Source organism: Hylobates moloch, unplaced genomic scaffold, assembly GCF_009828535.3.
Source record: "Hylobates moloch isolate HMO894 unplaced genomic scaffold, HMol_V3 SCAFFOLD_1, whole genome shotgun sequence".
NCBI classification, from domain to species: domain Eukaryota; kingdom Metazoa; phylum Chordata; class Mammalia; order Primates; family Hylobatidae; genus Hylobates; species Hylobates moloch.
This window is the reverse complement of record NW_026652276.1, coordinates 164,800,818-164,822,454: the sequence shown is the minus strand read 5'-3', so window position 1 is coordinate 164,822,454 and position 21,637 is coordinate 164,800,818. Positions and strand designations below refer to the sequence as shown.

General features: G+C 37.6%; 1 protein-coding gene across 1 annotated transcript; it reads right to left on the bottom strand.

Annotated features, from left to right (window-relative positions):
* Positions 1-8,108: 8,108 nt before the first annotated feature.
* Positions 8,109-21,151, bottom strand: PDK4 (pyruvate dehydrogenase kinase 4). The gene is made up of 11 exons (XM_032760996.2): positions 20,789-21,151; positions 19,640-19,781; positions 18,322-18,393; positions 17,384-17,568; positions 17,136-17,222; positions 16,613-16,690; positions 14,275-14,351; positions 12,356-12,454; positions 12,051-12,161; positions 11,643-11,756; positions 8,109-10,410 (listed from the first exon to the last, which is right to left on the bottom strand). Exons 1-11 carry the CDS (start codon positions 20,916-20,918, stop codon positions 10,270-10,272), a joined length of 1,236 nt encoding a protein of 411 aa, XP_032616887.1. The 5' UTR covers positions 20,919-21,151; the 3' UTR covers positions 8,109-10,269.
* Positions 21,152-21,637: the final 486 nt, after the last annotated feature.

Below are 21,637 nucleotides of genomic sequence, written 5' to 3'. Positions count from 1 at the left end.
TTACCATATTCAGTCATCACAAACACCAAACAGAACTCCTAGTGCTCATCCTGTCTACTCCAACCCAGCTCCAATTTTTTCCACGTGGTGCAGCCAGAGTGCTATCTTCAAAACTTAAATTTGATCATCAAAACCCGTCGATAGGCCAGGCACGGTGGCTCACGCTTGTAATCCCAGCACTTTGGGAGGCCGAGGCGGGCGGATCATGAGGTCAAGAGATCGAGACCACGGTGAAACCCCGTCTCTACTAAAAATACAAAAAATTAGCCGGGCGTGGTGGCGGGCGCCTGTAGTCCCAGCTACTGGGAGAGGCTGAGGCAGGAGAATGGCGTGAACCCGGGAGGTGGAGCTTGCAGTGAGCCGAGATTGCGCCACTGCACTCCAGCCTGGGTGACAGAGCGAGACTCCGTCTCAAAAAAAAAAAAAAAAAAAAACTCTGTTTTTATCTTGTTAATTTGTCGTTTGTCAGTCCAATCTGCAGGGCCCCAGCCAGTGAATCTAAGATGGTCAAGGAAAAAGGTGTTTTTGGTTTTTCTCCTTTACACTGACATTGGTTGATTCAGAAAAAGGCATGTAACCAAAGCTGGGCATACTCATTGTCCTGGGGAAGGTATTGCCATCTTTTCCTCTTGGAGAACCTTTCTGAAGACCAAATACCAGAAGGAAGTAAAGAAGCATGGGTATTTTCATGTCTCTGCATGGTTAGGGATTTTGGGGCAAATTTTACTGGGATTTGGATTCAAGGACAAGCCTTGAAACTTAAAGATAACTGAATAAGATAGTAAGAGACTTGCCTCCCTACAGATATGCTTCTATTTCAAGGGGTGATGAGAAGACATGAGAAAAGTTGGAGCGTGAAGACAATCCAGGGGTTGTAAAACAAGGAGAAACTTGTCTTATATTCCCCTATAGACATTTACTTACATGCTGAAGGGTTAGAACCCAGGATCCTTCCTATGCTCTCCCAAAAGAGAGTTTGTGTACATTAGGAAGCAAAGGCTTCTTTCTCTGTCTCAGAAGGGGAGCAGGGAGATAAGTGTCCCTCTTCTATAAAAACTCTCAGATTCTTATGGGATTCTTTACCTATAGTACAGACCCCGGCAAGTATAAGGTGACATCTGGTTTTTATTGCATTACCTTATAATGGGGGAAAAATTAGGGTAAGGGGAGCTGATGCCATTATTAATATAAGTAAGTACAAATAATTTGTCCCTGCCCCAGAAATCATGTTTGTATTCTCAGAATCATGAATAAATATAGATATTAAAACAACAGTATTTGTAAATTGAATTTTTATGTTCACAAATAGGCTACAATGCCCTTGGGCGTAGGAATCCTTGTAATTCATTATGGAGTTCCTAGTGCCTGGCAGCATGTGGTACTTAAATCTTTGTTAATGGCTGGTTGAACAGGTAAGTGAATTGTCTTAGTGCCTGAAGAATAGGTAAATATCATTCAGTAGAATGTGGGAGCTGATCTAACAACCCAAAGCTGCTGATGGCTCTGCAGGTAGGTAGGGCTTTCTTGAAATATTTGTCTGAAGAATTCCAGCGACCTAAAGCTGGTGGAATTGGGTCAAGTCTGATGAGGCCAGTGTGGGTGTTCCTCTCCCCTGGAGACTAGTCATGGGTTACTTATTTGCATGGCCTCGGGCATTCCGCTGCCTTGGTGCTGTCCTGGGTGCATTCCTTGAAGAAGGACTGTTTCTACAGAGCAAAGGCTCTGGAGTATATAGTGCCTTAGTTCCCCAATCCCAGCTCTGCCCCTTGATAGGGCCAGTTTATTCGACTTCTCTGTGGCTCAGTGTCCACATATTGTAAACATATTGGTTTTGTGAAAAAAAACAATTGTACATATTAAATAGGTTGTTAAAAAAAAAAATTTTTATTTCTTTCTTTTTTTTTTTTTTTTTTTTTTTTTTGAGACGAGTCTCACTCTGTCGCCCAGGCTGGAGCGCAGTGGCGCGATTTTGGCTCACTGCAACCTCCGCCTCCCGGGTTCAAGCAATTCTTCTTCCTCAGCCTCCCAAGTAGCTGGGACTACAGGCGCACGCAGCCACCCCCGGCTAATTTTTGTACATTTCAGTAGAGTCGGGGATTCACTGTGTTGCCCAGGCTGGTCGCAAACTCCTGAGCTCAGGCAGTCCGTCCGCCTCAGCCTCCCGAAGTGCTGGGATTACAGGCGCGAGCCCAAAATCCTTAGAAAAGTCCAGGACACAAAAGTTCCATAGATTTTTTTCCTATTTACTATTCAATTTAAAAAGGTTTCAGAGAGAAAAGAAAGTCTAGTGAAGCCAACTTCTATTTTAATACCTGAAAACATATTTTATGCTACTGAAAAATATAGTTCAAAAGAAATCAGATCAACTTTATTGTCTGGTTAAGAAAGCTTTTCTTTAAGTATTATGACAAGTTTTATGCCTAAACTACTTTCCCCCAAATTAGTGCATGATAAATGAAGATTCTGCCTGGAACTATCTGAATTATATAAAAAGAATAACATCTGATTCTATGTAAAATGCAAGGTATATATATATATATATATATATATTTTTTTTTTTTTTTTTTTCTTTTTTTTGGAGACGGAGTCTCACTCTGTCGCCCAGGCTGGAGTGCAGTGGCGCAATCTCGGCTCACTGCAAGCTCCGCCTCCCGGGTTCACGCCGTTCTCCTGCCTCAGCCTCCCGAGTAGCTGGGACTACAGGCACCTGCCACGATGCCCGGCTAATTTTTTGTATTTTTTTTAGTAGAGACGGGGGGTTTCACCGTGTTAGCCAGGATGGTCTCGATCTCCTGACCTTGTGATCCGCCCGCCTCGGCCTCCCAAAGTGCTGGGATTACAGGCGTGAGCCACCGCGCCCGGCATGCAAGGTATATTTTTAGTTACAAAGAACTACTGTCAGATATTCTAAGAAAAAAAGTAAGAAAATATTCTCTACTTTCTAACAAGCTGGGGTACTGTTTTCAAAGCTTTTAAAGAACTTTGTTTTTTTGCTTTTGTTATCATTCGAAGGTCCTACTTTCACAAGATGAAATATGATATTTAGAAGGGGAAAGAGGCTCCCTAGGGAACAACTGAAGCCTAATTGTTACTTTAACGGCTTAAGCCTCCTTTCATCCGCTAGACAAACAATTATTGAGAGTGCGCTCTGGGCTAAGTGCTGTGTTAGGCTGTCTAGGTATATATTTATAATGTGTAGTGAGCCAGCTTCTCCTCTGTGTTCAGGGAGGTGCAGCTTTGCAGTGCTCTCAAAGGGACCTAAAAGAGTTAATAGATCTCATTAGGTAACACATGGCACCACTATCCACCCAGGTTTTGGTTGGATAGCATTACTGAAGAGGCCAAGGTCTCTGTTTGATCCTGTCTCAACAGATTTCAGCCTTGCTCAGCAGTTTCAGGTCACAGACCATACTTTGACCTAAAAACTGAACCCAAGAGTCACAAACAAGCAATAGGGTGTATTAGAACAAATTTGTTACTATCACTGATACATTGCATGCTTACACTGTGTGACTTTGTATCTTAAAGATCATACTTTATTTTTATTGCAATCGACTCATTTGTTTAAGAACAATATATGGATCCAGTCTCTAATGCTTAAATAGCATTATTGATGAAATAGCTAATATGTATATATTTTTTCTTTCTTTCTTTTTTTTTTTTTTTGTCTTTTGAGACAGAGTTTTGCTCTTGTTGCCCAGGCTAGAGTGCAATGGCATGATCTCACTCACTGCAACCTCCACTTCCCAGGTTCAAGCGATTCTCCTGTCTCAGCCTCCTGAGTAGCTGGGATTACAGGTGCCAGCCACCACACCCAGATAATTTTTTGTATTTTTAGTAGAGACAGGGTTTCACCATGCTGGCCAGGCTGGTCTCGAACTCCTGACCTCAGGTAATCCACCCACCTTGGCCTCCCAAAGTGCTAGGATTACAGGCGCGAGTTATCGCGCCCGGCCATGTATATAATATTTCTTATGTGCCAAGGACTGTTATAAATACTTTATGTATATGAACTCATTTTAATTTTCATGACACCCCTATGAGGAAGAGGCTATAATACTACTCCCATTTTACAGATCAGAAAACTGAGGAAGAGAGAAATTATGTAACTCCCAATAGCTATGAAGTGGCAGAGCTGGGGTGGAAAGCTAGGCAGTCCAGCTCCGGAGTCTACATGTCTGATAACTACAACACTTGGGTGCAAATCCATTGTTTCAACTCATCAATCAACATATATCAATGCTCTTTTTAGTTATCTGAATACTACATTCTCATTTCAGAAAGTTGTACTAATTGCTACACTGTATTTTGTAAATGAACTGACAACAAAATACATGGTCTTGAGAGTTTACTCAACAGGGCTGTTTGTATTTTTTTACCATTCTATTATCTCCTTGATACCCCAGGTGCCACATTCAGACATTCAAACTATCTTCAGTTGAACTCCCATTTACCTTTCCAACTTTCTCCCCAGATACTTTCTTCAAAGTTCTTCCTTCCATTTTCTGTACATAAATTGTCTTCTTTTCACCTATCACTTTAGTCTGAAATCACTTTTCTTTCTTTAAATTTTTGATAGTAATTCATGTGAGTGCATTTACCTGGCTCGCTTGCTCTCTATATATGTCTATATATATATATATATAGGTATGTGTATATATATATATGTGTGTGTGTGTGTGTGTATATATATATATAGTATTATAGTATCTTCTCATTGCCTTGGAGTGTTATAAAAATCCTTGGTCACAATTTAAGTTCTTACGTGTTTGTATCTTGACTTTTCAAATTTTTAATAGGATGCTAATCTCCTTGAGAGCAAAGACCTTGTATTCAGCCTGAAATAAAAGGTTTAAATTATTGTGTGTATATGTTACAGCCATGATCCATCTGGAAACAAGCATAAATCCTTCCCAGATTGAAAAAGAAATGCTGAGGGCCATTAAGAAGTATTAAGATGGGTGGCATTGGTCTTAAGTCAGTAGAATAAACTGCTCAATTAGAGATTATTCCATTGCTTTTCTCTGTCTTGCCAACTCATCAAAAACATATCAATCAAGAAATGCTTTTTGGTATCTGCTATACGCAAGACAGGCTTAATGTCGTGGTCTTCACCTAGGTATGTATAACTCATGGTCCTAGATTGCAGGGAACATACAATCTAGTTGGGCTTCTGGACTTTATACCTATCTATAACATGTAACTAGCACCCCTAGCAATTATAAGTACTAAAATTGTCCTGACCACGTGAGAGTTTACAAGATGTTGGCATGCCCAGTCCATGAAAGTCAGCTTTAACGTGGGCCCAGAAGATTGTAAAAAGCAGCACAGAGGAAGGGTATTTCAGGTAGGCATATTTCCAATGAGCAAAAAGAAACATGTTTGTTACATGTTCAGAAAATAGTATTCTGAATGGTTCAGTAATGGAAGATATAAATTGTAAGGTTGAAGTGCATAAAACTGTAACTATCATATACATTTCAGATTCTTAGGTCCTGGGAAGCCAGTAAGGGATTTTGAGGTTGGCAGTAATATTATGAGAAGGCTGGTTTAGGAGAATGAATCTGGCATTATAGTGCAGGTAGACTGAAGAGAGATTGGAGGCAGGGTATTTAGTAAAGAATTACTAGAAAACTTACATTCAGAGACTTTAGAATTTGGCATGCCTTTCTTGTACAAGACCCATTTAGGTAGAAGAGAAGATTGAAACTCAAATAGGTAAAGAGAATTGCATAAGAACATGATGAAATATTTTTGTTTTAAAGTTTATTTCTGTTTTTAATAATAAATTTATAATTAAAAAATCATTATCTTTAAAAATGAACTTAAAAGAAAAAGATTGAATCAAGGGCAATTCTACCAAATATCTATGTATAACTCTATCTACCTGTCTATATTTGGGTAGAAACATAATAAAGAACATAGCTATATGAAATGGATAAAAACTTGAGATTTTACCATTCAATAGACTATTTGTCTTAGATATTAAAGCATCCTTTTACATTTATGGAAAACAGTATCCTAATAAATAATTTCTGGCTATATTGCATTATTTTACAACCAGTCATGTGTAATTTCCATTACATTAATGGTAGCAGTAAACATGAAAATGATGTCTCATGATTCGTTGATGAGCTTTATTATTTTGTTGCTGGATTTATTATTAAGACAGCTCACATCATTTTCACATCATTTAGTAGATTCAACATGTTTTCAAGGCTACTGACATTTCTGCTGGTTTTGAGTGGCTTTTAATGTTTATTTGCACTTGGGTAGGAACTGAAAAATCTCATCAAAAGACAGTTACTCATTTCCATTAAGGAGCCATGATGTATGGATGGTAATACGTTTTCATCTGAGTCCAAGGTAAACACAAAGAAAGAATATTCATAAAATCTGAAGCCCCGGCCCATTTGCTCAAGAAATTTCCTTATTAGTGATAACGTTAGCCATTACTTAATTTCTTTTGATATATGTAATAATTTCATAGCCAAAGGCCACCAATGGAAGGTGACATTTAAACAAAAATGAGTTGCAGTTTAATTGGTTTGGAAACATATCTCAGAGTGTCTGCAATATTATAAAACTTATTGAATATGTCTTCCAGCATGAGATCTGATAAAATTTGATGTACTATTACTTAACACAGAGTTCCAACCTATCCTTAAATGCAGGGATACTGTTCTATGGCCAGAAGTTTATTCATGTGTTCATTTATGTATTTAGGCAGTGAATGTTTATTAAGTGCCTAGGCAACTGTGATATAAGATAAAAAAGGGATAACTGTTAAAAAAAAAAAGACATCTGTGGATGGAATGCTAATGAAGATAGAACCCTACTGTTCTAGGTGTTCATAGTAGGGCTTAGTGACTTCTTATATAGGCTCCTATGAAATTATAAAAGTCTCTTAATTCTTCCACCAGGACAGACCAAGATGATCAGGAGATTTCACACACATTTTCAGTGTTGGTATACATCTAAATGTAAGTGCATCCCTGAAAGTATAGTAGGAGAATAAAGGAATTATCAAGGTGGATGTCCAGGTTACTAGCTCACATGATCTCTGTCTCTTTCTTTGCACATGTATTGGTAGTTGAGATAAAACACTATTCCTAGCCGAATGTGGAATTTGAGAGAAATGGTCTAAAGATAGTTTTGGTGGAAATTCGGCCCACTTGATTGAAGTTGAAAATTAGTTTCCTTTGGAGTTTCCTTCTTTTTAACTTGAGTCAAAAAGATACATGTGTGCAGACATGGAGGGTTGTAGGATTCAAAGTTTTACAGTTAAGAGAACACGAGTGAAGGTTCTCAGACTGTGGAGTGCACTAACTCCCTACTTCCCTGGCAGCTTGGTCCAAGGAAACTGTACAGCTAGATCTTGTGCGTGTGTGCAGGTGCATGCTCCTCTTAGCTACCCATGGTGCAGTGCTTCCTCAACAGAAGTGGAAGAAATGAAGGCAGTCAAGGAAATGGAGAGTCTCATTGTCAACCTCACTAAAGGTTTTTCAGTAAAATGTCAAACTTACTATAGATTTCTTAGGGTCTAATGACTTAGGCTGATGGCATTTTTGATTCAAATATGATTATTTTGACAAGATTTATAATTTAGTTATGGCAAAGTCCTTCCACTATTATCATTTAATTCTAATCTATTTTCCTCCTTCCCTTCCCTCCTTTCCACCCCAGCCCCCTATTTGTAGAACCTTGCCAGTAAGGGCATTAGGAAGGTGGGCAAAGGATGTTGTCTAATGATAAAGTAGGATTAAAAAAGTAAAGAAAAGCACTAAAGAGAGCAAAGATAATACATACCACAATTTAACTTAGTAATTTCTATCCTATTTCCACCTTATTATTACTCTGACATTTAATCCAGAAGTCATTGGGAACCTAAGCTATCTAGATAATTATTTTGGCACTCCACTGTTTGTATGCAAACACAGACATAAAATGAAACTTTAAATTTCCAGAAATATGCAGAAACATATGCATTGCAAAAATGATTATTGAATACAAATTTGTAAGCAAACACACCATTGTACTGTGTTATCTTAACTCAAATTCTTAGTACCGTGAGGTAAACTGAGAAAAGAACTTTAAAAGACAATGTCTTTTATCATCATAAAAAATATTTATTATAAAAAATTATCACATTTCTCTGTACATAGCATAAAGACAAAAACACAATGTATACATTAATAATTTAAGTGGGCCTGAGTATTCAGTATCCATCTACTAGAATCCTAAAGCTCTTCCCCAGATTTCACAAATATAAATGTAGATTATTTCTTTTTTATCAAAGTTCATTTGCACAGTTGGTGTAATTGAGATACTAACATTTCTTTCTTCCAGTGTTTTAAAGATAGTTCACAGTATTTGAGTTAATTAATTAATCAACTTATTTAAATCTTTGGTAAATACAAGTATTTACATGTAAAAATGTTTAGCTCAAATTTCAGTAAAAAACTGAAATGACAAATAACCTACTGCAAACTGTTTTGTATAATCAGAAATGCATGAGCTGGACTCCTACCATTAAGAAATGTCACTGTCTAGGACTTCTGACAATAAAATCTGAAATCCACAAAAAAATAGTTGAGCTTCTATTACCATTACCAGAAGCACCACAACACTAGGCCACCATGAAATTACACACAAATGTCAAATTCAGCATATAAACCATACTGATTATTTTTACAATGCGGAAAAATCCTCCTTTTTTTCTATATGCCAGTTTAAATGTTAATTGACACAGGTAAGTTTATCTCATAAAAGCCTACTATCTTGTAAGAATGAGAGCCATTTAAAGAATCCATACTGCTTTCAAAACACCAGTTCTTCCTCTTGCCAACGACATATCCACGAAAATATAGATTTTTTTTGAAATAATTGGTGGGGAAAATAGAAAAGTGCCTGCCTTCTGCTTCCCTCTCTTCCTATATCCTTTCTTTCCTTCCTGCCTTCTTTCATTTTTCCGTTCCTTCTTCTCTAAGAGTAATCAGCGCAACTGGCCTGCCAACCTTCAAATTATACCTTAACTCTCCCAGAAATACCATATGCATTTCAGGTGTCATTCAGTAGCTCTCAGTCACAACAATTCACAAATGAAAGCATGCTAGCATGAGAATCTCTTATGTCCAGGCTATTTGCTTAAAAAAATTACTCTAAAAGGTACTTGAATTCTAATGTTCTTGAGCCATTTGAGAATTAGAAATTTTTAAACAGACATATTAATGCTGGAGTGTAGAAAATATAATTAAATATATCAAAAATATATCTTTTAAGCCTGGAAAATGGATGCCTTTGGATTACCATCATTTCAGGGTAGAGAAAAGCCCTTCCTACTAAAGCCCTTCCTACTGAGTTAGGCTCTGAACATGTGATTTCTTTCCCTAACACTAGTTTTTCCAATCTACTGATTTATTTATAAACAAAGCAAAGTAAGAGATATTTTTGCTGTTACTTTGGCAATTCTCTCTCTCCAATCCCCAACATCCCGAGTTCAGTGCACATCTAACAATTCACTCAAGACTAGGCACCTGACAATAAGTGTTTAACTTAGTGTGTAAAGTGAACAGGAAAAGCAGCATAATAAAGGAGCTGTGTTTTTATCAGAGGAGCCTTCCTTCTGAGTTTTTACATAAGTTGATGCCTTCACTGCAACTTTGAATACAATGTTTTGAATTTTGAAACATTTGAATAAAATGTTTGACTGCTTTGAATAAAATTCCTCCTCTTTCAGAGTAAACCTTATTTTAGTCACCAGCATTTCCTTCCAGAGCACATAAATATGTTCAAAATGTACATTTACATATATTTCTAACCACATAGTGTAAACTAAGTTTTAATCCTTTGCATGGCAGGAAAATGCTGGTATTCTGACACCAATATCTTTTGATGTGAACAAGAGGCCTAAAATATCAGTCTATTGAAATTGCTAACCACCATCTTCACACTCACTCCCCTTCTCATTCTTCTTATCAAAAACAGATGGAAAACTGAGGCTTCTTTCTTCGGGATTTGATATAAACTCATGAGTTATTCTACATTAAAAAATAAGGAGCTGACCATCTGTTAACTCCTGTAGTCTTGCACTAAGTTCTCCTGGGTCACAGAAACAAGCTCCATTCCTCATTGGATCAGTGTTCTGATTAAGGAGTTTTCGTTGCTGTCATTTGTTTTGGAGGAAACAAGGGTTCACACACAAACATTCAGGAAGCAGCACTGGTGCAGACCCACTTTGATCCCATAAAGTGTCCTGAGTGTCCCTCTTCACATGGCCACTTCTCTTGCCAGGTTCTTTGGTTCCCTGCTTGGGATACACCAGTCATCAGCCTCAGAGCTCATCTGATAATGTTTGAAGGCTGACTTGTTAAAAACTGGAAGTTTTTCTATAGACTCAGAAGACAAAGCCTAAAAGAAAAGGGGGGAAAAAACATGAGACCAAAGAAATTATGCATGGCATAATTTGCACCTGAAGTTATTATTCAAAATACATTCAGAGGTAAGTATCCAAATATTCAAATACATTCATTTAAGTGATACAGTAATCAGAGCACACTGGTGCCTGCACTCAGGCTGTTGCTCTTTCTCAATAGTTTGAAGACTTTTGCTCATTTAAGAAATGAATACATTAACTATTTCAGATGGTCAAAGGCCATTTGGCAAGTAATTCCAGTGCAAAAAATGGGAGCCTGAAAGTTTAATGTTTTAGTTGCTAATATCTATAAATATATTTTCAGTTGAAATAGTCGGCAAATGAACAGAATCAAGACAGTGATCTTAACAAAGAAATTGAGGCTTTACCAGAAACAGGAAAACATGCACCAAGTTTTTTTTTTTTTTTTTTTTTTGAGACGGAGTCTAGCTCTGTTGCCTAAGCTGGAGTGCAGGGGCACGATCTCAGCTCACTGCAACCTCTTCCTCCCAGGTTCAAGCGATTCTCTTGCCTCAGCCTCCCAAGTAGCTGGGGTTACAGGCACCTGCCACCACACCCAGCTAATTTTTGTATTTTTAGTAGAGATGGGGTTTCATTGTGTTGGCCAGGCTGATCTAGAACCACTGAACTTGTGATTCACCTGCCTTGGCCTCCCAAAGTGCTGAGATTACAAGCATGAGCCACTGTGCCCGGCCAACATGCACCAAGTTTTTAAGTTCAAACAGTGAATGTCTGGCACCCCACTGACAGCTTTCGAACAGTCAGCTTTCCTTTCTCAGGATTTCTAACAAGGTCAGCTTAAGGTCTTGAGGATCTCGATATGTTATTTTTTCAGGTTGGAACATTATTAGCATATATTTCCCACAAATCTAAGTAAAATAAAAGCACAGCTACTCTCACAGATGCCAAAAGGAGTTGCCTTAAAAAATTCACATGAGCATGTCCTCATTCTGAAACTTTGGTAATGTATTAACACTTCCTAGGAAACAATTTTGCTTCACTTGAGGCACGTAGTGTGGCGCAGCTTCCTCTTTGGTAAGTTATCATATTAAATAATGTACACACACCCAGAAAGAGAATAGAATGACCTGTGGTCATTATTTGCATTAACTCAGTTTGGGGAATTAACTCTGGACCATAGCACTCAGGGCTGTAAAAGGAGCAATGGTTTTAGAAATCGGATTTTGCTATCGAATTCAAGGGATACCTTTAAGTAGATGATAGCATCTGTTCCATATCCTGATAAAGAGTAGAGATTCAGATCTCCTTGAAAGTACTTGGCATACAGACGAGAAATTGGCAAGCCGTAACCAAAACCAGCCTAGAGAAGAGAGATATTATCAGGTAAAGAAGTGTACGTGATCACTGAAATACAAACAAGTAGGAAATTACTGTCCTCACTGATACTAATGTCCCAGAACCTTAATAAATATCTTCTACTTCCAATCAGACATCCCTTGTTTCACCATTTTTAGCTTGCTTTATCATTCCTTCTTATATCCCTCATGTCTAATTTTACTTCATTGATGAACTTGTCTAAATAAACCCTTGCAGTCCTTGCTCTACATTTAGAACTAGGTGGCTGAGATTAATTTAGCCATATAATTGTTCTTACCAAAGGAGCATTCCGGGAATTATCCATCACAGGAGTTGGTGCAGTGGAGTATGTATAACTAAAGAGGCGGTCGATAATTCTCAGGGGAACACCACCTCCTCTGTCTGAAATCTAAAACAAACAAGTCATCAGAGCCACACATTAAAAACAATGTGCATTTGTCTAAATAAAAATGGCTTTCCTTCATTTAAAAATCACCTGGCATATATGACTGTTATCTATTGCAAAAAGCAGAGAGCTTTATTACTATTGACCCTATTTAATTGTCTCAAGAGATACCCAAAAGAAAAACAGAGAATGGTTACCTTAATGGTAAGGTCTTCTTTTCCCAAGACAACAATAACCTCAATTGGTGTAAGGGAAGGCTGATTTTCCTGGTGTTCAACTGTTGCCCGCATTGCATTCTAAGGAAATCAAACCATAAGGAATTCAATGGCAGAGGAATGAGGGACAATAAATAACTGTTTTTTTTTATGTTTAAAATAAAAGTAGCACAGAGGGTAATTCAAAGTCCTATTTTTTTAAGTTAGTAGTAAAACAGCTTTGTAAATAGCCATTTATGAATGTGTCATGTAGGATGTATAATGAAAAATATTCATTTACTATGTGATATAGCTCCTGGGAGTAATGTCTAATGGAAAAACAATTCTGCTAGCTGTCAAGTTCTTATTTGTAAGCTTAATTTAAATGTAGAAATTGGTTTTTATAGTCCATTTCCTAGCTCTCCTTTTCTCTTTCCATTACATTTTACATTCAAGCACCAAAGACTATTACATAACAAATGAACAGTGAATCATTGAACCAATTTATTGGCTTTTATAAAACTTGCTGTGAAAATGTGGTTACTATTTAAAAGGACAGTCAATAATTCTAAATTAAATTTCAATTTGCATTTGATTATCATCTAACTTTTACCAATGATGGCAAAATAACTCTATGAGTTGGATCATTCAACTTAAAAATAAATCAAATCAATGAAAAAGTATCTTTTGTCCTTTAACACAGAACAAACTAAAAGATGTTTTCAGTCTATTGGCTGAATCTCATACAGATACAGTCTTGGTTTTCTTAATCCATTTTCCTTTCTCACCACCTATCTACTTTCTGCTTTCTAGTTTTTATATAATATTAAGTTCTAGTCATTAGCTGGAGTGAAAATAAAGTGGATCAGATGTTTGTAGTACAATCAATACCTCACAGCAGTAACATTAGAATAAGTTAGTAAACAGGAAGTTCTGGAAAGAGTTATGTCAGAATTAGAGCCAGATTTCTCTTTTTTAGGCTTCCTTCTCTCCAATTCAGGGGACTCTTGGGAAGCATCAAAAAGCTTAAAGCTTAAGGTGTTTTTCTATTTTTTGGTTTAAGTTCAATTTGATCTTAATTTAACTTGATTTTAAGACACATGAAAGGATTTGATTCTTAGCACCTGGCTGCCTCAGACCAGTAACATCTGTATCCTTTGAGAGCTTGATAGAAATGCACATTCTCAGACCTGAAGAATCAGAATCTCTGGGGTGGAGCCCAAGAATCTGTGTTTTAACACGCCCTACAGGCGATTCTAATGCATATTACAGTTTGAGAAGCACAACTCTACAGGCCTGCTAGGCAAAGTGTGCATTGTGGACCAGCAGCATCACCCCTTAGCTTATTCAAATTGAGAATCTCAGGCCCCACTCTAGACTTCCTGAATCAAAATTTTCACTTTAACAAAGTCCCCAGGTGATTCATATGCACTTTAAAGTAGATGATTGAAGGAACTACTGACTGTGCTCTTAACACACTCTGGACTCTGAATGGAGCCATACCACCTACAGGAATTCTGGACCTGAACCGCTGAGTTTGGAGTTGGACCAGCCTGTGGGCGTGGAGGTAACAAGGCCTCGTTCACTGAAACACATTCACCCCATGACCTCTCTTAATGAATGAATAAATGACTAGTGCTTTGATGGACACCTGAAAAAATAATAGGAACTTCCTCTTGGCTGTAAAGCCCTGATACATCATGAATTGTATGATGCGTTCTCAAATATGTGTTGATGCTACAATGAGCTACATGTACTTCATCAAACATTGACTGTATAGTTTCTTTCTCTTAGGAGAACTAGAAGCATTCTTGGGAAAAGATATTGAGGCTTCTGTTTTGTGGCGAATAATAAAGGAGATAAAAATATAACTGTTAAACCTTTTTAAAAGGTAAAATTTCAATTATTGTGAAGTATCATACCTTAAATAGTTCAAAGAGCATATGATGGAGGTGAGAAGGAACATACACGATGTGAATTGGTTGGTCTGGAAATTTTCCTAGAAAAATAAAATTCATTAAGAATTTGTATACAAATACTTCACTGAAATAAACCACCACATTCATGTGATTAACATTTTAGACTTCAAGAGGGTTGGCACATTCTCTACCTTCCCCATCCCCAAATCCTGCCCTAGAACCTTCCCACTTAAACAGTAAATATTACTGGCTTATATTCAAAATGTTATTGTAGTTGCTACATAATGCTCTTTTGTTAATTGGTTTTTTTTGTAGAGATGGGGTGTCACTATGTTGTCCACGCTAGTCTTAAACTCCTGGCCTCAAGCGATCCTCCAGCCTTAGCCTCCCAAACTGCTGGGATGACAGGCATGAACCACCTTGCTCCATATGATTAATTTTTGTATTTCTCCACAAATGTATGAAGTTGGGTAAGTGTGGAAGAACAGTGCTATAAATTAGATTTTGTGGATTATTTCTATTTTCAACATTTTTGTACTGGACAATTCCAGAGTCAAAATATGCATTTTAAGACAGAAGGGAGAAAACTGTGCTTATAGCATAATATTGAAATTAATGCTAACTATAATTTTCATATTTTTAATGCTCAGTAAAATAACACACCTGATTTCTCTTGTTTTTTGTATCACCCAAACATTACATCTTATATGCTAAATATGCTTAAATTTTACCAAGAGGATAAAGGAAACAGACAAACAAAAACTTCTTAATGCTTTTTGGAAAGAAAAATAAAAAGTAAAATAAAATTAGAAAAAAAATAAAAGAAAAATAAAAGTATTATTCTTCAGCTTTCCAGGCCTTGGCAAAGTTTGAATCAGAAAACACAAGGTCTGGCACAATCCCCTCTTTATTTTGTCCAACAGTCGGAGCAGTTTATCTACAAGTATTATGCAACAACCCTGTTTATGCTCAGAGATACGTTCCATTCTTTATTTGCTCGTCTACTTTTAGTTTAGTGTTTATTTACATTTGCTTGTCCCTAATCTGTTAGGCTACTCTTTGAGCAACTTGATTTTAACTGTCACCATAAACAAAAACTGTTCCTGTATAAATATTACTTGAGAAAGATGTTTACTTTAAATAGAAAAGAGAAAGTAATTCCAATTTAGGTATACTGTTTTGTTTTAAGATGCAACTATTTACCAGAACAGAATGGGAAGGGGTGAAAATAGTGCCTTTCATTCATCATATAGTCACTTCAGTCATTCAGAAAGTATGGGAAGACCTTGTCAGAATTGAAATTTTGTTTGTTTGTTTGTTTGTCTGAGACAGGGTCTCACTCTGTCACCTGGGCTGGAGTGCAGTGGGAGAATCATGGCTCACTGCAGCCTTGACTTCCTGGTCTCAAGTGATCATCTCACCTCAGCCGCCTGAGCAGCTGGGACTACACGTGTGTGCCACCATGCCTGGCTAATTTTTATTTTTTGTGGAGACAGTGTCTCCCTTTATTGCCCAGGCTGGTCTTGAACTCCTGGGCTCAGGCAAACCTCCCACCTCAGCCTCTCAAAATGCTGGGATTACAGGTGTATGCCACTGAACCCAGCTGAGCTGAAGCTTTTTGAAGTATGTTCTGCTTCCAAAACAGTAGTATAAAACAATAGTGCAATTTTTTTTGTATTGGGGTGAAGACATTTAACATGAGATCTACCCTTTTAACAAAATGTTAAGTGTACAATACAATGTCCTTAACTATAAGCACTATGTTGAACCGCAGAACTCTAGGATTTATTCATGTTGCATAACTGAAACTTTGTATCTGTTGGATAGCAACTCCCCATTTTCCCCTTCCTCACAGCCCCTGACAACTACCATTCTACCCTGCTTCTGTGAGTGTGACCATTTTAGACATCTCATATAAGTGGAATCAGCATCTGTCACTGGCTTATTTCTTACAGTGAAATTTGAAGTATTTTTGTTTCCAGGTCTTATAAGAGGATATTTCCACTGCTATATCCTCCCTACTCCTGGTCTCCTTATCCCTCGTATTCTATAGGAAGTAATCTTTCTTTGATCTAAGATATTGGAACGTAGTTGCTACTTTAATCCCATATATTTTTTTTAAACATTCTTCTTTATGAATCCTTTTTAGCAACTGAATAGGCAGAATTGGAGCCTTCCAGTTGAGATAGTTAAAGAGAACCTTGTCTTCAAAAAAAATGCGTACAAACTTTAGGCAAGAGAAAAAATGAACATAGAAGTTGCTTTATATTTACAAAAAGCAATCATATTAGGAGAATACAGAATTTTCCATACGTTAAAATATATTTTACTTATAACTTACCATTCACTTGTGTAAGCTTTAATTCTGGAGATGTTAAATAATACTGATCACAGAGCATCCTTGAACACTCAAAGGCATCTGGAATGGAAGTTGTTTTTTATAACAATGAAATGAATTTGTGCCAAGTACAGTTCTCAAATAATCTTCAGTGTCTGTATTACCCTAATCTAAAATATTCACTAAAGTACAGGTTTATGTATATAAAAATATACTTTAATATTTTATTGAAGAAAAATTAAGACAGTGTTTGCATTGCAGTTTTAGCAATACGTGCACTTCAGAGACTAAATTCAACATATAAAATATGGCATGTTAGACACTTATATTTGGATTTTTAAATAATATTTTAAAGGAATGTTTATACTACTGACTCTCAAAAGCAAAGGACCTCGAAGATAACATTTATAAAATAAATGGAACACTCTGTGAATATAAATTCATTCACAGAGTCACCTCAATTATAGATATGTCAATCATATATTGTACATTTTCAATAAGGGAAATGCAGAAATACAGAACGTACCTTGGACCACTGCTACCACATCACAGTTAGGATCAATGCTTCCAATGTGGCTTGGGTTTCCTGTCTGTGAGTCACTAAATATAAGAACTGTTGAAAAATAAAAACAAAAATTATTGTTATAAAATTCAGGATAATGATTAGTACTATCACTGAGAATGTGACCCGCTGATTAGTGAAACATCTAGTTATAGTATGGCTTATATTCTACACCCATGTCTATATACCATGATCATGATGAGCTAACTTACTGTGCTGGTTCATCAGCATTCGAGTAGAAATACGGTTCATGTAAAATCGATCCAAGAAATATTGAAGATTTTGATTGGTGACTGGGTCAACTGTACAGGCATCTTTATACTCTATGATTCCTTGTGCCATTGTAGGGACTACATTATGGTGTCTGTTTCGAACTTTGATGAGTGTATCTACAAAGCTAAGCCATAATATTTATGGTTAGTAAAGGTTCAAATACATTGCATTCACTTATACTCCTAAGGTTACTTCACAGAAGGCTAAAGTTCTTTTTGCATTACCCATCTGAACAAATCAAATGATAAAACGTTAGTCCTTTATTAGTAATCTCACTACAGATTCTTCCACTAGAGTAGAGGAGATGATTTCACAAACAGACTCATTTTGTTTCTAGCTTATATGTAACACTATTAGCCTTATAACCAATGCATTCATCAGATGTATTCATTAACCCTTCTCTTTATAAAATAATGATTAATATCTAATATCATCATTCTAGAGATGACTCTAGAATGCCACTGTGAAAAAACTTTCAAAATTTCTTGTCAGATTTAGAAAAGATCCTTATTTAGGTAGCTAGAAACTATCAGTTACTCTGAAAGAAAATGTTTAATCTCCAATGACACTGAAATGTATTAAAATTATGTAATGGTAAATCCTCCTGCACATCTAATCATTGGAGTAAATTTATAGTAAAAATAGGTCTCCCTGGGGGAACAAAAATGAGTCCTCTACATTTCTTCACACTCAGCATCATTTTCAATGCCATATTTCTTCACTTCTGATTCCCAACAAGCCAAAACTTGTCATGTGTAAGAGGGTAGTGATTTATTATTCAGAGCTGAATTCCTTTAATTTAGGTCTAAAAATATCTTAGGAATCTGTCTGGAAAGAACAAAAGTTTTAAACACTTGTTCTAATGCATAGAGCTTACTCTGATAATGCTTTCTGGTCATCTGGGCTTTTCTCATGGAATTCCACCAAATCCATCAGGCTCTGTATATACCTGTAAAGAAACAGGTATGCTTTAAGTTTTTAAATTAATAGTCAGGTACAAACGGCTGAAAATAGAATACCTTTTTCAAATAATTTGAAAAGAGAAAGTAAGCATTATGTTCAAACTTAAAACTTTCCTCCAGAACATTTGGAAAATAATATAAATTTAAAATGCTATAACTTTTAATCCTTGACTTTCAAACTTAAAATTTAACGCAAAATGTTTCTTTAACTATTTCAGGTCAGTATTCAGTTTCCTGACTGTTTTGTTTGGCAAATATTTTCTTTTTTTCTAGCAATAATACTTAGAAACAACTTTTTTTTTAAAGCTTTTTATTTTTTTTCTACTACATTCATTCATAGAAGAGTGTAAGTCTTGACTGCAGTAGTAAATACTACAGATTGAATATATGTTTTAGATTGTAATTGTCTTATAGGTATATAATACATGCATTTCTTGAATCAATGAACAAAAGGCTGTGCAGTCAGTGGATTAAGATAAGGCTCTCATGCATGTCTGCTACCTGTGCATATCCTGCTTCTGTCATCCAAAAATTTGCTGTTTTGGGTTACCTACCTTCTCTAAGCATCAGTATCTTCATTTATAAAATGAGATGACAACAACTGACACTTACTGACTGCTGGCTGTGTGCCAGGTGCTGTCCTAAGTGTTTTTTTCTTTTTTTTTTTTATGGATTATCTCATTTCATTACACTCAAACATCCCTCTGAGGCATATACTTTATTCTCCTTAATAACAGATGGGAATAATAACTCAATGGCATAAAGAGTTTAAGACACTTGCCAAGGATTCCACAACTAGAAGTGACAGAGGCAGGATTTGAACCCAGAGCCCACTCTGTCAATCACTTTGTAAGTTACAAAGACTAGGCCTTCCCTAAATAGTAGTCATTTGAATTGGTTTCTAGGCATATAATTTCTTTTGCAATATCAAACTCTTTTATTATTGAAAGTGCTCTTATAATTGAAGATTAAAATTGCATGCCAATTTTTTTCAAAATTTTCCTAGAACTCAAAATTTTATTATAAAGTAATCTACTTTTTCAGGGTAAAAATGTCTGTTTATAGTTTTATAACTTCTCTAATGATAACTTACCCTAAATTAATTTTAAAATTCTTACATTGTAGTTACTGTTCAGATCACCTGTTTTCCAATTATGATGTTAACACAATATAAGAATTCATACCCGGGTAACTGTTTCAAAACTAGAAATTTCAATATGGTTCACCACTTACCAGCTTTTAACCAATTGCACTGAAGAGGTATTTACTAATTGGGTCGGGAGGATATCAATTTCCTTCAGAATGTTGGCGAGCCTCACAGGCAATTCTTGTCGCAAAAATGCAAAAGAAGTTCTTTCACATGCATTTTCTGAACCTATAATAAATGAAATCAATTCAGTTTTGAGAAAAAGTGTGTCTAAATGATATATCTAAATAGCATTAACTATCAAATATTGAACACACATATATTATAAAATTATATTTCACTCTCAGTTGGGTTACTGTTAATAATTCAGGGGCGATTGTCTTCTTAATTGACTAATTCCCTTCTTCCTATCTTCCTTTCCTTTCGTCTTTCCTTCTTTCTTTTAAAAAGTGACAAATATAGGAGAATTATTGTCTTCTCTTTTTGAAGAGGATTCACTTCCAAGAAGTAAGAATATCCCACAGTTCTTATAATTTATAAAAGACTGCAGGATTCGGTCACACCACAATGTCAACAACACAACATCCTTTAATGAGTGGGGACATGAAATTGGAGATGGGGGATAAGAGGCTGGAGTGGGAGCTGTGATATTTCCAGAGTAGTGACATCACATTTAAACCCCTGAAATCTTCCTTGTAAGATTACTGCAACAAATGGGTAAATATTTTCAGCAATAATGCAAATATATGGAAAGCTATAATGATAAAGAGACAAAGAAATCTGTTAGGAATGCAGAGAGATGTACCCTGTGGAAGGATGCCGGGTGGCTAAGGAATAAAATCTATTAATTTGAGGCTATTTAATACTATTCAGAAACTTCTCCAAGCAGTACTATGCTGTGGAAGAGGGGATAAAGTTTCCAGTCCATTGTTAAACGGTGACCGAAAGCAAAAAGTATTTTGACTGGAAGAGCGGTCAGAAAGAAGAGTGTGCAGATGAAGTCAAACCATCCAGTGTCGGCAGGCTTGCAGGTAGCCTTGACCTGGAGGCACCCCTGTCAGAAAGTAACCAAATCTAGGAAAAGGAAAGGTGTGCTGGCGTGGAGGCTCCAGGGCTCAGCAGCAAAGTGAACCCCAGTTGTTTTAGCTTGAGCCTAGCCCTCCCTCTCCTGAGGCTGAACGTTAAGGCAGTTCCCCATCCCTAGGACCCAGCTTGGGCCCTGTGTCCCCTCTCACCAAAGTCCAGTAGCTGCTTCATGGACAGCGGGGACGGGCTGTAGCGCGAGAAATGCTCCACCTCTCGGGGCACCAGGCCGGCGCCGCTGAGCGAGCCAGCGCTGCGCAGCACGAAGCGGGCCGCCTTCATCTTGACGCCCACCCGGCCTGGCAGGGACTGTGGCTGGCTTGAGAGGCGAAGGCTGCTCAGAGCAGAGCCTGGTTCCGAGGGGGCGCGGCGCGTCCGGGCGAGGACTGCAGGTGCGCTGGCTGGCTTGTGCACCCCGGCCTGGGCTGGGGTTTGAGGGTGCCGCGGAGTGAAAAGTCTGGGCAGCGAGTCGCAGATGCAGTGGGTCGAGACTCAAGTTCAAGTCTTCCCACCAGCCGCCGCCGCCCGAGGTTTTATTTGTCTCCCCGCACTCTCCCCCCGAGTCCCAAACAGGAGTCGTCACTGGAACTTGGAAACGCGTCCTGAACTCCAGGACGCGCCAATCAAATCAGAGAAAGAACTATGGGCCCCTCCCCTCCGGCCGCGGTCCCCACAGAATGGCCTGGCACGGTGACCACGGAGTGCCCTGGCACCGGTGCTCTCGGCTGTGACGGGTAAAGGGTGGGAAGAACAGGAAAGAGGAAGCAGAAGCAGGTATCTGGGGCAACGTGGGCTTAAGATTAGCCTCTTGGGACAGGGCTCCGAGTCGCGTGGGCTGGGGTCCCGCCCAGGCTCGTCCTTGTTTACAACTCGGAGGCTGTCTCAATGTCAAGTACTCCTGGCCACAAACTGTTTCCAGGAGTTTGGGCTCCGAGCGCTCACTGGTCCTTGCTCAGAGCAGGGCTTTTACAGTAGCCAACAAGCTGCGTTCGAAAGTATGG

Excerpts from the sequence above, each read along its gene's own strand:
- PDK4 (XM_032760996.2), bottom strand. The coding sequence starts at position 20,918 with ATGAAGGCGGCCCGCTTCGTGCTGCGCAGCGCTGGCTCGCTCAGCGGC. Across the intron at positions 17,223-17,383 it reads AATGCTGATGAACCAGCACA|TTCTTATATTTAGTGACTCA; the intron begins GTAAGTTAGCTC and ends ATTTTTCAACAG. Across the intron at positions 12,455-14,274 it reads TGCTCTTTGAACTATTTAAG|AATGCAATGCGGGCAACAGT; the intron begins GTATGATACTTC and ends TGATTTCCTTAG.